This window comes from Antechinus flavipes, chromosome 2 (genome assembly GCF_016432865.1).
Source record: "Antechinus flavipes isolate AdamAnt ecotype Samford, QLD, Australia chromosome 2, AdamAnt_v2, whole genome shotgun sequence".
NCBI lineage: Eukaryota > Metazoa > Chordata > Mammalia > Dasyuromorphia > Dasyuridae > Antechinus > Antechinus flavipes.
In genome coordinates this window covers 439,361,063-439,379,303 of record NC_067399.1, presented here as the reverse complement: position 1 = coordinate 439,379,303, position 18,241 = coordinate 439,361,063, and the positions used below count along the sequence as shown (strand labels likewise).

Below are 18,241 nucleotides of genomic sequence, written 5' to 3'. Positions count from 1 at the left end.
TTTTTTTTTTTTTTTTTTTTTTTTTTTTTTTTTTTTTTTTTTTTTTTTTTTTTAATTGCTGGATTTTTAGACCTTTTGTAGGTTTTATCCACTCCTTATTTTATGAAAATCCCAGCAGGTTTTAATTCTAGTTCTTTGATTTTCTTTTCTTTTCCTTCTTTCCTTCCTTCTCATCCTTCTCTTCCTTCCTTCTTTCCTTTCCTCCTTCCTTTCAGGATTCTTTCATGAATGGGTATCTAGATTAATAGACACATTTTTCAAATTATAGAGGCAGTGTTTTATTTCCAGTCCTGAAGTGCTAGTCTTTCCCTGGATTCCCCGTTAATTGGGTGTTACACGAGTTACAGAATGTGGATCTCCACCCCTATTACATAGCTAGTCCTTGTCCTCAAGGAGCTTACATTCTTTTGGAGGAAAATAACACTTAAAGGAACCAGTGAAGGGAAAGGGAGCAGAGTCCATAGAGTTCCTTTTCAAATCTAAAATCTCCCTCCCTGATGACATTCTTTGATTTCCTTGTGGGTAGCAGCCTCCTATTTCTTAGGTTTCATTTTTCTAATTTTTAAGTATTAATTTAAGGACCAGAGAAGTAGAATAATAAAGCATATTGCCTGTTGGGGCTTAAAAAATAACCAGGTATAAACAGGAGGAGGCCAACCAACTGATGAATACCTCTCAGATAAATTCAAAGACCTCAGCTTCTGGGATAAGAACTTACTATTTGACAAAAATTGCTGGGAAAATTGGAAATTAGTGTGGTAAAAATAAAGAATCGACTCAAAACTAATACCCTCTACAAAGTTAAGATCAAAATGGGTTCATGATTTAGACATAAAGAGTGATACTTTAAACAAATTAGAAGGACAAAGGAAAGCGTACCTCTCAAATCTATGGAACAAGAAGGAAATTGTAGGCAAAGAGTTAGGGTATATTATGGAATGCAAAATGGATAATTTTGAATTATATTGTTAAAAAGTTTTTGTACAAACAAAACCAATGCAGACTAGATTGAAGGGAAACAGTAAAATGGGAAAACATTATCCATACAAGGGTTCTGATAAAGGCTTCATTTGTAAAATATATTTAAAAATTGGCTCAAATTTATAAGAATACAAGCCATTCTCCAATTGATAAATTGTCAAGGGATTTGAATGGACAACTTTCAGATGAAGAAATTAAAATCATTTCTACTCATAAGAAAAAATGTTCTAAATCACTATTGGTCAGAAAAATGCAAATTGAGACAATTCTGAGATATCACTACATACTTCTCAGGTTGACTAAGATGACAAAAAAGGAGGAATGTTGTAGGGAATGTGGGAAAACTGGAATATTAATACATTGTTGGTCAACTTGTGAACTGATCCAACCATTCTGGAGAACGATATGGAACTATGACCAAAGGTTATAAAACTGTGCATACCCTTTCATTCAGCAGTCTCTATTGGGCCTGTATCCCAAAGAGATCATAGAAAGGAAAAAGGTCCCACCAGTGCAAAAAAAAAATGTTTGTAGCAACCCATTTTGCTGTAATTAAGTAGATGCACATCAGTTGGAGAATGGGTGAATGTTATATAAAAGTCATGGAATATCATTGTTCTAAAAGAAACAGTCAGCAGGATGATTTCAGAAAGGCCTGGATAGATTTACATGAACTGATGCTAAGAGAAGTGAGTAGAACCAAGAGAATAGGGTATACAGCAACAACAAGATTATATGACAATCTATTCTGACTGATGTGGCTCTTTTTAACAACAAGGTAATTAGCGTCAGTTCCAGTGGTCTTGTGGTGGACAAAGCCATCTGTTCCCAGAGAGAGGACTGTGGGAACTGTGGATCACAACATTGTATTTTCACTTTTGTTATTGTTTTTTATTGCATTTTTTCTATCTCTTTTTTCCTTTATCTTTTCTTTATCTTTTTTTTTCCTTTTTTGATTTGATTTTTCTTGTGCAGCATGATAATTGTGGAAATATTTATAAAAGAATTGCACATGTTTACCATATATTGGATTACTTATTATCTAGGACAGAGGGTAGGGGGAAGGGAAGGAGAAAAATGGAATACAAGATTTTGCAAGAGTGAATGTTGAAATCTATATGCATATCTATGCCTATGTTTTGAAAATAAAACCCTTTTGACTTCTGGGGGTGGAGCCAAGATGGAGGACAAGGCACACACGACTCTCTAAGCTCCTCTCATTCCCCTCATAACCAACTATTTAATCCAGCCTCAAAAATAGCTCTTCACTGCTTAAATTCATGAAGATTAGAAGCACTACAATTTACCAGCCAAAGTCAATCTGGAAGATCGCCAGGAAAGGTTTGTCCTGAGGGGCCAGGAACAGACTAGCACAGGCAGCGAGAGACTAGCATCCTGAGCAGACCAGGGGCTGGGGTGATCTCTGTGGCTAGAGAAGTTATAGGGACCACTCTGCTATAGGCTAACTGCTCTGCCTTGACTACAAAGCAGTAAACTGGCAGAGAAATTAAAGCCTAAAACAGAGGGTCCTCTAAAAAACGCCAGAACCTAACGAGATCTGGCTGTAACCCCTCAAACCCGGAAGTGACTCAGGCAGACTTTAATGCAGCCCTGCAGCCACATCCTGCAGTTCGGGGCTTTTGCGGGGGCAGTTACAAATCTGCACGGCACTGGGGCACAGCTTGGGCAGCCTCTAATTGGCTCGGCCTGGGGCAATAGAACTTCCCTAGCAGATTGTGCTTCTAGGGCAGACACTTCTGGTCCCTGCAAATCCATTCACTGCTCAACTGCTAATACCCACAGCCCCAGGGCGGGATTTGGCTTGGGAAGTGAAACTCTCACTGCTCAGTGTCTAGCCCCAGGGCAGTTGTTATCCCACACAGTGGGGGTTCTTTGCCCAGCACTTTCCCAGTCCAGTCCTGCAGGCCTGAGTTACTCCCGGGTGGGGAACTCTTTCCCAGAGCACTCCAGTACCTCGCTGCTTTTTGTAGCCAGCTGGCAGGACAGCTACCCGTCCATACACCTTTCACTGCTCTGCAGAGGAAGCTGGTAACCTCCTGGCTCTGAAGGCAGACCTTACAGGCTTTAACAAAATGAGTAAAAAAATCAAAAGAACGATTGATAGTTTCTATACAGAAAGAGAACAGCTTTTCAACCCTGAAGAGACTAATAGCAGACAGTCTCCAGACAATTGTTGGTCTCCAATACAAAAGGCTCTCCTAGAAGAGACTATTAAAAACCTTAAAAGAGAACTAGAAGAAAAATGGGGAAAGGAAAGAGAAGCTATGCAAGAGAGCAACAACTTCCTAAAATGTGAATTGGAAAAGATAAAAAACTCCCAAGAAGTGCAGGGAAACAGAATTTGCGAATTGGAAAAAGAAAATAACTCACTAAAAAAAAAAAAAATTAGTGAAATGGAAAAAAATTCCATAGAGCAAAACAACTCAATTGGACATATACAAAAAGAAGTAAAAAAAGCTAATGAAGAAAATAACTCACTAAAAATCAGAACTGAACAAATAGAAATGACTGATTCATTGAGACATCAAGAATCAGTCAAGCAAAGCCAAAAAAATGAAAGATTGGGAAAAAAAAAGTCAAATACTTACTTGGAAAACAACAGACCTGGAAAATAGATCTAGGAGAGATAACCGAGGATCATTGGACTACCTGAAAATTATGATGAAAAAAAGAGCCTAGATACTATTTTACAGGAAATCATCAAAGAGAACTGCCCAGAAGTAATAGAACCAGAAGGTAAAATAGGCATTGAAAGAATTCATCGAATACCTTCTGAAAAAGACCCTAAAATAAAGACTCCGAGGAATATTGTGGCCAAACTTCAGAATTTTCAAACTAAAGAAAAAATTTTACAAGCAGCCAGGAAAAAACAGTTCAAATACTGAGATACCACACTAAAGGTCACGCAAGATCTGGCTGCCTCAACATTAAAGGATCGAAGGGCCTGGAATAGATTTTCCGAAAGGCAAAAGAGCTTGGAATGCAGCCAAGAATAAACTACTCAGCTAAGCTGAGTATTTTTTTCCATGGAAGAAGATGGACATTTAATGAAATAGAGGAATTCCATCTGTTTCTAAGGAAAAAAACCAGACTTAAACAAAAAATTTGATCTCCAACAACAGGACTCAAGAGAAATAAAAAAAGGTAAAAGGAACTCTTGAGAACTGTATTTCTGTTGTGGATATACATAAAAACCATATGTATAATTTGATTTTACCGATATAACATAAAAAAGGGAAGTAGAAATGGAAAGGGGATAGTGTCAGAAAAAGGGAAGAGGGGAGATAAAAAGAGGGAAACTACATGCTATGATGAGGCAAAGGAAACCTATCATATATGAGGGAACTTAGAGAGGGGGAGGAACATTGTGTGAATCCTACTCTCATCAGAGTTGGCTCAAAGAGGAAATAATTGACATATTTGTTTTACAGAGATTCTTCTCTCACTTCATTAAAAAGTGGGAGAGGAAAAGGGAGAAGGAAAAAGAGTAATAAGGGAAGGGTACAAGAAAGGGGAAGGGATTCAAAGGGAGGAGGGAGGGATACTAAAGAGGGAGAGCTGCGTGATGTAAGTGGGAACAATAAGTTTAATACTAGGGAAGAAGGGAAGGAGGGCAAGAAAAAGAAAAGTATAATCTGGGGATATTAGGATGGCAGGAAATACAGAATTAGTAATTTTAACCATAAATGTGAATGGGATGAACTCTCCCATAAAGAGGAGGTGGATAGCAGACTGGATCAAAAGTCAGAACCCTACAATCTGTTGTTTACAGGAAACACATTTAAAACAGGGAGATACATACAGAGTAAAGGTAAAAGGCTGGAGCAGAATCTATTATGCTTCAGGTGAAGTCAAAAAAGCAGGGGTAGCCATCCTTATCTCAGATCAAGCAAAAGCAAAGATTGATCTAATTAAAAGAGATAAGGAAGGAAACTATATCTTGCTAAAGGGTACTATAGACAATGAAGCAATATCAGTATTAAACATATATGCACCAAGTGGTATAGCATCTAACTTCCTAAAGGAGAAGTTAAGAGAGTTGCGAGAAGAAATAGACAGCAAAACTATAATAGTGGGAGATCTCAATCTTGCACTCTCAGATTTAGATAAATCAAATCATAAAACAAATAAGAAAGAAATTAAAGAGGTAAATAGAATATTAGAAAAATTAGGTATGATAGATCTCTGGAGAAAACTGAATGGTGACAGAAAGGAGTATACTTTCTTCTCAGCAGTTCATGGAACCTACACAAAAATTGACCATATATTAGGACATAAAGACCTCAAAATTAAATGCAGGAAGGCAGAAATAGTAAATGCTTTCTTTTCAGATCACAATGCAATAAAAACTACATTCAACAAAAAGTTAGGTGTAAATAGACCAAAAAGTAATTGGAAACTAAATAATCTCATCTTAAAGAATGATTGGGTGAAACAGCAAATTATAGACACAATTAATAATTTCACTCAAGATAATGACAACAGTGAGACATCATACCAAAATTTATGGGATGCAGCCAAAGCGGTAATAAGGGGAAATTTTATATCCTTAGAGGCTTACTTGAATAAAATAGAGAAAGAGAAGATCAATGAATTGGGCCTGCAACTTAAAAAGCTAGAAAAAGACCAAATTAAAAACCCCCAATCAATTACTAAACTTGAAATTCTAAAATTAAAAGGAGAAATTAATAATATAGAAAGTAAAAAAAAAACTATTGAATTAATAAATAAAACTAAGAGTTGGTTTTATGAAAAAACCAATAAAATTGATAAACCTTTGGTAAATCTGATTAGAAAAAGGAGAGAGGGAAATCAAATTAGTAGTCTTAAAAATGAAAAGGGAGAACTTTCCACTGATGAAGAGGAAATTAAAGAAATAATAAGAGGTTACTTTGCCCAACTTTATGCCAATAAATTTGATAACCTAAGCGAAATGGATGACTACCTCCAAAAATATAGGCTTCCCAGATTATCAGAGGAGGAAGTAAATTGCTTAAATAGTCCCATTTCAGAAAAAGAAATAGAACAAGCTATCAATCAACTCCCTAAAAAAAAAATCCCCGGGACCAGATGGATTCACATGTGAATTCTACCAAACATTCAAAGAACAATTAGCCCCAATGCTTTATAAACTATTTGAAAAAATAGGGATTGAAGGAGTCCTACCAAACTCCTTTTATGACACAGATATGGTGCTGATACCTAAACCAGGTAGGTTGAAAACAGAAAAAGAAAATTATAGACCAATCTCCCTAATGAATATTGATGCTAAAATCTTAAATAAGATATTAGCAAAAAGACTACAGCAAATCATGCCCAGAATAATACACCACGATCAAGTAGGATTTATACCAGGAATGCAGGGTTGGTTCAATATTAGGAAAACTATCAGTATGATTGGCCATATTAATAATCAAATCAAGAAAAACCATATGATCATCTCAATAGATGCAGAAAAAGCATTTGATAAAATCCAACATCCATTCCTATTAAAAACTCTTGAGAGTATAGGAATAAATGGACCTTTCCTTAAAATAATCAGTAGCATCTATTTAAAACCAGCAGTAAGCATCATATGTAATGGGGACAAACTGCAACCATTCCCAATAAGATCAGGAGTGAAACAAGGTTGCCCACTATCACCATTACTATTTAATATTGTATTAGAAATGCTAGCTTTGGCAATAAGAGTTGAGAAAGAGATTAAAGGAATAAGAATAGGCAATGAGGAAACCAAATTATCACTCTTTGCTGATGATATGATGGTATACTTAGAGAACCCCAGAGACTCTACTAAAAAGTTATTAGAAACAATCCACACCTTCAGCAAAGTTGCAGGATACAAAATAAACCCACATAAGTCATCAGCATTCTTATATATCACTAACAAAACCCAACAGTTAGAGTTACAAAAAGAAATTCCATTTAAAGTAACTACTGATTGTATAAAATATTTAGGAATCTATCTGCCAAGGGAAAATCAGAAACTTTATGAGCAAAACTACAAAACACTTTCCACACAAATTAAGTCTGATCTAACCAACTGGAAAAATATTAAATGCTCTTGGATTGGGCGAGCAAATATAATAAAGATGACAATACTACCTAAACTAATCTACTTATTTAGCGCTATACCAATCAGACTCCCAAAAAACTACTTTGATGACCTAGAAAAAATAACAACAAAGTTCATATGGAAAAACAAAAGGTCAAGAATTTCAAGGGAATTAATGAAAAAAAAATCAAATGAAGGTGGCCTAGCTGTACCAGATCTAAAATTATATTATAAAGCAGCAGTTACTAAAACCATCTGGTATTGGCTAAGAAATAGACTAGTTGATCAATGGAATAGATTAGGTTCAAAGGACAAAACAGCCAATAACTTTAATAATATAGTGTTTGACAAACCCAAAGACCCCAGTTTTTGGGATAAGAATGCATTATTTGACAAAAATTGCTGGGAAAATTGGAAATTATTATGGCAGAAACTAGGCATTGATCCACACTTAACACCGAACACCAAGATAAGGTCAAAATGGGTTCATGACCTAGGCATAAAGAATGAGATTATAAATAAATTGGAAGAGCATAAGATAGTTTACCTGTCAGACCTGTGGAAGAAGGAGGAATTTATGACCAAAGAAGAACTAGAGATCACTATTGACCACAAATAGAAAATTTTGATTATATGAAATTGAAAAGTTTTTGTGTAAACAAAACAAATGCAGACAAGATTAGAAGGGAAACAATAAACTGGGAAAACATTTTTACAGTCAAAGGTTCTGATAAAGGCCTCATTTCCAAAATATATACAGAATTGGCTCTAATTTATAAGAAATCAAGCTATTCTCCAATTGATAAATGGTCAAAGGATATGAACAGACAATTCTCAGATGAAGAAATTGAAACTATTTATAGACATATGAAAATATGCTCCAAATCATTATTAATCAGAGAAATGCAAATTAAGACAACTCTGAGATACCACTACACACCTGTCAGATTGGCTAGAATGACAGGGAGAGATAATGCGGAATGTTGGAGGGGATGTGGGAAAATAGGGATACTGATACATTGTTGGTGGAATTGTGAACACATCCAGCCATTCTGGAGAGCAATTTGGAACCTATGCTCAAAAAGTTATCAAACTGTGCATACCCTTTGATCCAGCAGTATTTCTACTGGGCTTATACCCCGAAGAGATACTAAAGAAGGGAAAGGGACCTGTATGTGCCAAAATGTTTGTGGCAGCCCTGTTTGTAGTGGCTAGAAGCTGGAAAATGAATGGATGCCCATCAGTTGGAGAATGGTTGAGTAAATTGTGGTATATGAATGTTATGGAATATTAAAATTCTGTAAGGAATGACCAGCAGGATAAAAACAGAGAGGACTGGCAAGACTTACATGAACTGATGCTAAGTGAAATGAGCAGAACCAGGAGATCATTATGCATTCTGATGGAAGTGGATCTCTTTGATAAAGAGAGCTAATTCAGTTTCAATTGATCAAGGATGGACAGAAGCAGCTCCATCCAAAGAAAGAACTCTGGGAAATGAATATAAATTGCTTGCATTTTTGTTTTTCTTCCCGGGTTATTTATACCTTCTGAATCCAATTCTCCCTGTGCAACAAGAAAACTGTTTGGTTCTGCTCATGTATATTGTATCTAGGATATACTGTAACCTATTCAACATGTAAAGGACTGCTTGCCATCTGGGGGTGGAGGGTGGAGGGAGGGAGGGAAAAAATCGGAACAGAAGTGAGTGAAAGGGATAATGCTGTAAAAAAATTACCCTGGCATGGGTTCATTCAATAAAAAGTTATTAAAAAAAAAAAAGAAGTTCTTCCTTTTATCAAGCTGATATTTATTTGCTTCCTTGTCATTTCTAACACATTTTTTCTCATTCTACTTTCTGGAGTCAAGCAGAATAAAACTAATCCATCTTGCATGTTATAAGTCTCTAGATATTAATTATATTCCATATTAAATTTCTCCTTCAAGGTTTAAACAGCTCCAATTCATTAATTGATTAACGTATAATACAGTTTGAATCTTTTCCCTGCTCGAATTACTCTTTTGGACAAATTCTACTTTTTAATGTTACCCTCTAAAATGTGGCATCTAAAACCAAACTCAGATTATCCAGCTGTGATGAGATTAGATCAACATGCCATGAGAATCTCACTTACCTTCTTCTGCTGTCTAGACATTTATTTATTTATCCAGAGCATTGTCTAGTTGGAAATAGAACCTATATCATCTTGCTTTGGGAATCCTTGAATTGTGAAACCAGTTTTGGATTTATTCTGTGTTCCACATATATATTTTATGTAATTCTGCTAGACACAGGAAAAAAGGGGTTGAAAAGCTAGTTAGATGTGTAGAAAACTATTTGGTTTGACAAATATTTATAAAGTGCTGACTATATATAAGATAATATAATTAGATTAGGAATATAAAGACAAAAAATAATCCCTATGTTTAAGAAGTTTATATTAACTACATTAGGTAGCACAGTGGATAGAGCACCAGCCCTAAAGTCCAGAGGACCTGAGTTCAAATCTGGTCTCAGACACCTAACACTTCCTAGCTGTGTGACCCTGGGCAACTCTCTTAGGCAAGCCAATTGCCTTGACCAAAAAAAAAAAAAAAAAAAAAAAAAAAGAGAGAGAGAGAAGAAGAAGAAGTTGTTTATATTAAACAACAATAATAACAAAAAACCTGTTGTTGACCTTAATGTTGTTGTAAGTTTATACATTAAGAGGATTTGGTTCACTTGATTTACTTGTTCATTTTTGTAGTGTGTACCTGGGCCAGTGGAAACTTATGAAGTTCATTTTGATTTAGATTCCTCTAAGAGACTTATTTGAAAAGGATCTTGTTGAAGTCCTGGAATTGCAGCTTTCTCTTGTGGATTTGAAATGGTTCAGAAGCAGGATTGAGTTGGACCCAAATATTCTTTTTTACCTAGTATTATTTTAAAATGAATTATCCACTGACTTCTATGAATTGATTTTTTTTTTGGACTCAGGGCAAGAGGGAGATGATAGTTCTACATGGTTTTGTGAATTTTTTGCTCAAATCAGCAAGACCATATGAGAAGGCTATATCCCTCTAGCCTTAGACCTTTCCTATTCCCATTCTGACTTGGACTCATTTTGTAATATTTTCTTTACTTTCTTTAGATAACTGATGCACTTACTGCTGTTGCACTGTATTTTGCAATCCAAGACTACAACAAAGTGGTGGTAAGTAGTTAGTAGCTGAGTTGTTCCTTTTGGGAATTTATTATCTGTTCTTTCTTCTTTTGGTGTGAAAGGGATACATGTAAAAAGAATCCTCTATCATCAAAATTATAGCATCTTTCTTTATGGTGGCAGAAAACTGGAATTTGCAGTTATATCCATCAGTTGGGGAATTAACTGCACAAATTGTGCTTTAAAATTGTGGTGGAATATTACAGTGCTATAAGAAATGAAAGTATTAGTGATTTTAGAAAAATATGGAAGAGTGAAATGAGCAGAACTAAGAGAACATTGTATACAGTAATAACAATATAGTTTTAAGAATGACTTTGAGCGAATAAGTTATTTTGAATATTATAAATATCCAAATTAACTCTAAAGGATAGATGAAGAGAGATTTTATCTGCATCCAAAGAAAGAACTAATAAATACAAATATGTATAGAATAATTTTATACACACACACACACACACACACACACATACATATACATTTAGGTCTACACATCTCTAGGACTGGAGACTGGGCAAAAAAAGAAATTTACATGATTATTTTGTTGCATATTTGAAAGGAATAGCATATTTTGCATAGCAGATTTGCAGTTTTGCATACAATCATCTTTTTTAAAATTATGCTATAAAAATGCTTGTTTCATATATTACTTTTTTTTTTTTAAAAGAAGAGATCACATTTGAATTCTCTAGCTAAAATGCTTATGTTTTCCTCAGATGAAGTTGAGGAGAAAAAAATTTTAGAAATATAGAATTAGCAAAAGTACACAAATTGAAATATGCTCCAAATCATTATTAATCAGAGAAATGTAAATTAAGACAACACTGAGATACCACTACACACCTGTTAGATTGGCTAGAATGACGGGGACAGACAATTTGCGGAATGTTGGAGGGGATGTGAGTAAAAAGGGACACTGATACATTGTTGGTGGAATTGTGAACACATCCAGTCATTCTGGAGAGCAATTTGGAACTATGCTCAAAAAGTTATCAAACTGTGCATACCCTTTGATCCAGCAGTGTTTCTACTGGGCTTTTACCCCAAAGAGATACTAAAGAAGGGAAAGGGACCTGTATGTGCCAAAATATTTGTGGCAGCCCTGTTTGTAGTGGCTAGAAGCTGGAAAATGAATGGATGCCCATCAATTGGAGAATGGTTGAGTAAATTGTGGTATATGAACATTATGGAATATTATTTTTCTGTAAGAAATGACCAGCAGGATGAATACAGAGAGGACTGGCAAGACTTACATGAACTGATGCTAAGTGAAATGAGTAGAACCAGGAGATCATTATATACCTCAACAACGATACTGTTTGAGGATGTATTCTGATGGAAGTGGATCTCTTCGATAAAGAGAGCTAACTCAGTTTTAATTGATCAAGGATGGACAAAAGCAGCTACACTCAAAGAAAGAACACTGGGAAATGAATATAAACTGCTTGCATTTTTGTTTTTCTTCCCGGGTTATTTATAACTTCTGAATCCAATTCTTCCTGTGCAACAAGAGAACTGTTCGGTTCTGCACACATATATTGTATCTAGGATATACTGTAACCTATTTAACATATAAAGGACTGCTTGCCATCTGGGGGAGGGGATAGAGGGAGAGAGGGGAAAAATTGGAACAGAAGTTAGTGCAAGGGATAATGTTTTAAAAAATTACCCTGGCATGGGTTCTGTCAATAAAAAGTTAAAAAATAAAATAAAATAAAATTTTTAAAAAAGTACACAAATTGAAGCACAAGAAGATATGCAGACAGTGAGTGAGTGATTTAGTTTGGATAGAATGTAGAGGGTATGGTACAAAGTAGGAAATGTAGGTAGGTAGATCAAGTAAGCGAATTTTTAGGTAGTTGCTTATTGTCATTGAAGAGTTTTGAGTAGAGAACTGTTATGATTAGATCTTATGTGTAAAAAGATGAATTGGCAGTGTATACATAGAGTGACTGGGAAAGGAAGAAGCTAAAGTAGACAAACCAGAAGACCAATGAAATAGAAGAAAGATAATGAATGCAAGATATATGTATACACACATACATACACACCTAGTTTTTAAAAGTTTTTTTAAAATGCTTTTTTCATTTTTATACAAGTCTATGCTATAATTGCTTAGAAAACTTTCCCTTATGACAAAGAAAAAGCTATGTAAAAAAGTAAAACCAACACACCAGCCATGTCTGTTGGTATATCTGATATTTTCAAGAGATACCTTAGCTGAAAATTTTGAAGTGTATTGATTATCTGTTGAAGAACTGTTGGCCTATATAAGTAGAATATTTGTGTTCCTCATATATCTATATTTCTCTGGGTATAGCTCAGTTGTAGATCATAGAACTTAACAAATTTTCCTTGCTTCTGAAAAGTCAAATGTAGTAACTTTAGCGGTCATAGCTGTTCTTAAAAAAAAGATTAGTGGGGTAACTAGATGGCACAGTGAATAGAGAGCCCTGGCCCTGAAATCAGGAGGACCTGTGTTCAAATCTGGCCCCAGACACTTCACACTTACTAGCTGTGTGACCCTAGGCAAGTCACTTAACCCCAATTGCCTCACTAAAAAATAAATAAATAAATAAATAAATAAATGAAAATTGGCATTTGTCTCCAATTCTATTTGACTTACTTGTGAGCCACTTAAGGGATTCTGGCAGGGATGAAAAACTGCAACCTTTTTCTGGAGCAGTTGGCTCCATGGAAGGGTTCTTTAATGATGAATAATGAGACCCAGGATAGGAAAGATTTTGCCTTTTTTTGCTTGGCTAATATCAATAAAGAAAAAAGTCATAGACTCTCAGAGTTGGAAAAGATAGCAGAGGCCATTTAATGACTAAGAAGTCTTTTCATAACATTGCTGAAAGTAGTTATTTAGCCTCCATTTTGAAAGCTCATGAAATTGCAGAATTGGAAGGTATTACAGTGCCTGTCTAGTTTAACAAAAAAATGCTCACTACAACAGGTCTGATAAGATGTCATCTAGCATCTGCTTTAAGACTCCATTGAGTAGCAACCCACTGCATCCTATGATGACTAGTTCCACTGTTGGAAAATTGTAATTATTGTGGCATTTTTCCTTTTATCAAGCCTAAATTTGCCTCTCTCTATTCTTCCATTTATTATTGCTCCTGGTTTGTAAATCAGTGGTCAAACAGAAGAATTTTAATCCTTTGTCCACATGATAGCCTTCTGATTACTTCAAGACTTCTTTTATGTTTTTTTTTCAGTTTTTTCATCTTTAAGCTCAACATCCTCAGTCCTCAATTGACTTTTCTGGCATGGACTCAGTGCCCTTTACCATTCCGGTTGTCAGTCTCTAGACACATTAATTTTCATCTCCCCTCCACACATCCCCCATACTTTTCAGCTTCCTTTTGGATGTTATCTTCTCCTATTAGATTGAAAGCTCTTTGAGGACAGAAACTATCTTTTTTTAATCTTATTTTTTTTATTTTTAGTATTTGTGTCCTGTATTTAAGCAGAGTTCCTGGTACATAATAGGTACTTAATTCATTTTTATTTACGGTTACTACTACTACTACTACTACTACTACTATTACACTTCTCCAACTTATTCTGAAACTTCTTTGAATTCATTTATTGTATCCACTAATTTTATAATTGAAATGGGTAGATGTCCTGGAAAAACTCACATCATCTGCAAGTGGTAGTTGCATTTCCCATTTTAATTAACATCTTTTCCATGTCCTGTTAGAGTTGCTAGAATTTCTAGTCCAGTATTAACTAAAAGTGGTCATATTAAGCATCTTGCTTTTTATTCACAGTTTCAAGGCAAGAAGGGCCATTCAAACCCATTTGTTCTTTCCATAGGAGCTAAGTAAAACAAGGCTAATGCCTCTTCCGTTTGACATGTGATTGTTTGAAGAAGACGGTTTTTGTGACCACTCTATGTCTTTTCCTCTTCAGGCTAAAAATTCCTTGTTAATTTGGTAATATCCTTATAGGATATGGTTTTATTGTGGTTAGATTTTCCCTGAAACACTTACCTCTCCTCTCTTCTCTCTGCCACTTTATTTTTATGCAACAGTCATTTCCTAATATTCTATGTCACAAAGAACTGTCTGGTATGAAGTGTATAGAGTGAAGGGTCTGGACTCAAGAAGACCTGGATTCCCAACTATACTTAGTAATTTCTGTTTTCCTTAGCTTTTTCAACTTCAAATTGTGGATAATAATAGTAACTACTTCCCAGAGTACTTGTGAAGATCAAGTAAGATAATTTTTATAAAGTTCTTAGCACAGTGCCTGGTACATAGTAGATACTATATAAATGATAGCTATAAAAATTTAAAAAGCAATTGCATGTGACTGTATATTTTGTATTCTTTTCTGGAGTCCTTACCTTGTCATTCTTTCTCTCCTCTCTGCTAAATAGAGGAAAGTTGTGAAATACAGAAATGATTCTTTCATCGTCTCTTTTTTGGAACCAAGATTAGTCATTGTAATTAAGTAAAGTCAACATGAATTTGTTAATTTCTGTGTCAGGCATTCTGCTAAATGCTGGTCATAAAAAGAAAGGCAAATAAAATAAAACAACCCCTTCCTCAAATCCCAGTTCCTGCTTTCAAGGAATTCACAATTTAATAGAGGAAACAACATACAAACAACTTTTACAAATAAGATATATACAAAATTACTTGGAGATGATAGCTGAAGGAAGACACTGGCATTAAAAGGGATCCAGAAAATGGGATTTAAGTTGGGTCTTGAAGGAAACTAGAGAATTTCAAACATCATAAGACAGCTAGGTCAAGTCAAGAGATAGAGTATCTTGTGTTAGGAATATCAGGGAGGCCTGTGTCACTGGATCTCAGAGTATTTTGGGGAATGTAAATTGTAAGTAGATTGAAAAGATAGGAGGGAATCAGTTTATAAAGTGGGATTTGGGAGCCCTCTAGGTGTCTGAGTAGCTTTTTTACTGTTCACCTTATGTGAAAGTGGGGCTAAAAAAGATCCTCTAAAAAATTGTCTGTTTCACCTAAGCCTGGCCTGCTTACTGTGACAGTTGGAGATCTGTGGTCAAGATACAAGAATATGTAAAAATACTTTAGTGAAGATGAATCCATTTAACTTTTGGTATATGGTCTCTACACATGTTTATGGACAATAAGAAATCCATAAATTTAAAAGACAAACAGTCCGGTTGTCAGTCTCTAGACACATTAATTTTCATCTCCCCTCCACACATCCCCCATACTTTTCAGCTTCCTTTTGGATGTTATCTTCTCCTATTAGATTGAAAGCTCTTTGAGGACAGAAACTATCTTTTTTTAATCTTATTTTTTTTATTTTTAGTATTTGTGTCCTGTATTTAAGCAGAGTTCCTGGTACATAATAGGTACTTAATTCATTTTTATTTACGGTTACTACTACTACTACTACTACTACTACTATTACACTTCTCCAACTTATTCTGAAACTTCTTTGAATTCATTTATTGTATCCACTAATTTTATAATTGAAATGGGTAGATGTCCTGGAAAAACTCACATCATCTGCAAGTGGTAGTTGCATTTCCCATTTTAATTAACATCTTTTCCATGTCCTGTTAGAGTTGCTAGAATTTCTAGTCCAGTATTAACTAAAAGTGGTCATATTAAGCATCTTGCTTTTTATTCACAGTTTCAAGGCAAGAAGGGCCATTCAAACCCATTTGTTCTTTCCATAGGAGCTAAGTAAAACAAGGCTAATGCCTCTTCCGTTTGACATGTGATTGTTTGAAGAAGACGGTTTTTGTGACCACTCTATGTCTTTTCCTCTTCAGGCTAAAAATTCCTTGTTAATTTGGTAATATCCTTATAGGATATGGTTTTATTGTGGTTAGATTTTCCCTGAAACACTTACCTCTCCTCTCTTCTCTCTGCCACTTTATTTTTATGCAACAGTCATTTCCTAATATTCTATGTCACAAAGAACTGTCTGGTATGAAGTGTATAGAGTGAAGGGTCTGGACTCAAGAAGACCTGGATTCCCAACTATACTTAGTAATTTCTGTTTTCCTTAGCTTTTTCAACTTCAAATTGTGGATAATAATAGTAACTACTTCCCAGAGTACTTGTGAAGATCAAGTAAGATAATTTTTATAAAGTTCTTAGCACAGTGCCTGGTACATAGTAGATACTATATAAATGATAGCTATAAAAATTTAAAAAGCAATTGCATGTGACTGTATATTTTGTATTCTTTTCTGGAGTCCTTACCTTGTCATTCTTTCTCTCCTCTCTGCTAAATAGAGGAAAGTTGTGAAATACAGAAATGATTCTTTCATCGTCTCTTTTTTGGAACCAAGATTAGTCATTGTAATTAAGTAAAGTCAACATGAATTTGTTAATTTCTGTGTCAGGCATTCTGCTAAATGCTGGTCATAAAAAGAAAGGCAAATAAAATAAAACAACCCCTTCCTCAAATCCCAGTTCCTGCTTTCAAGGAATTCACAATTTAATAGAGGAAACAACATACAAACAACTTTTACAAATAAGATATATACAAAATTACTTGGAGATGATAGCTGAAGGAAGACACTGGCATTAAAAGGGATCCAGAAAATGGGATTTAAGTTGGGTCTTGAAGGAAACTAGAGAATTTCAAACATCATAAGACAGCTAGGTCAAGTCAAGAGATAGAGTATCTTGTGTTAGGAATATCAGGGAGGCCTGTGTCACTGGATCTCAGAGTATTTTGGGGAATGTAAATTGTAAGTAGATTGAAAAGATAGGAGGGAATCAGTTTATAAAGTGGGATTTGGGAGCCCTCTAGGTGTCTGAGTAGCTTTTTTACTGTTCACCTTATGTGAAAGTGGGGCTAAAAAAGATCCTCTAAAAAATTGTCTGTTTCACCTAAGCCTGGCCTGCTTACTGTGACAGTTGGAGATCTGTGGTCAAGATACAAGAATATGTAAAAATACTTTAGTGAAGATGAATCCATTTAACTTTTGGTATATGGTCTCTACACATGTTTATGGACAATAAGAAATCCATAAATTTAAAAGACAAACAGTTGCAAAAGAACTCAGTAGGTATTGCATCCAAATAGCAGCTCTGAGTGAAGCAAGACTGGAAATTGGAGTCCAGATTACCAAAGTCAGAGTTGGATACACATTTTTCTGGAGTGACCACAGTGATAAGGAGTGCTGTAAAGCTGAATGAAGCTGGCATAGGTTTTGCAATCATATCTAATTTAGTTTATAAACTTGTATGTCTCCCAAAAGGAGTCAACAACAGCTTCCTGACAATGCAATTGCTGCTTGCAGGAAAGTGCCATGCTACCATCATAGTGCTTATGCTCCCACTATGATGAACCCTGATAGTGTAAGAGAAAAATTTTATGAAGACCTGGAAACTGTCATCACTAGTGTTCCAAAAGAAGGACAAACTTGTAATTCTGAGTAACTTTTATGCCAGAATAAATACAGACTGTCAAACATGGCAGGGAATCTTGGGAGGAATGGAGTCAGAAACAGCAACAGTAGTAGTCACTACTGAAGACTCGTATATCTCATCACCAATACTATATCCCATTTACCTAAATACAGCAAAACTTCATGGATGCACCCTTACAGCAAACACTGATTTTTTTTGTTCACAGATGATTGTTCACTCAATGATGCAAAAAGTATGGATCAGTTCTCTCCTGCTTGTGCAAATTTTGGCTTAATAATTAACACCAAGAAAGCACTACCAACCAGCATTATACCATCCATATATGGAACCATCTGTTATAGGAAATGGAGAAATTTTGAATGCTGTGGATAAGTTCACTTACCTTGCCAATATTCTTAGAGGGATATACATATAGATGATGAGGTTGACTCAGTCATAGCCAGAGCTAGTTCAGTGTTTGGGAGGTTCCAAGGAAAGTGTGGGAGAAAAGAGATATTAGGCTGCTTACCAAACTAAAGTTCTACAGGGCCCTTATGCTGGCCTCCTGTTGTATGCCTATGAAATCAGGACAGTCTACTAGTGCC

At 35.3% G+C, this 18,241-nt stretch overlaps 1 protein-coding gene across 3 annotated transcripts in view; it reads left to right on the top strand.

Moving 5' to 3' along the window:
- PIGU (phosphatidylinositol glycan anchor biosynthesis class U) overlaps nt 1-18,241 on the top strand; it is a 125,660-nt gene that overhangs the window by 35,094 nt on the left and 72,325 nt on the right. For 2 of the 3 annotated variants that reach the window (XM_051979158.1, XM_051979157.1), the window contains exon 4: nt 10,189-10,251. The exons of the other annotated variant lie outside the window; for it this stretch is intronic. In XM_051979158.1, coding sequence (XP_051835118.1) covers nt 10,189-10,251 — 63 coding nt within the window. The remainder of the gene's footprint in view (nt 1-10,188; nt 10,252-18,241) is intronic. 3 annotated transcript variants of the gene reach the window in all.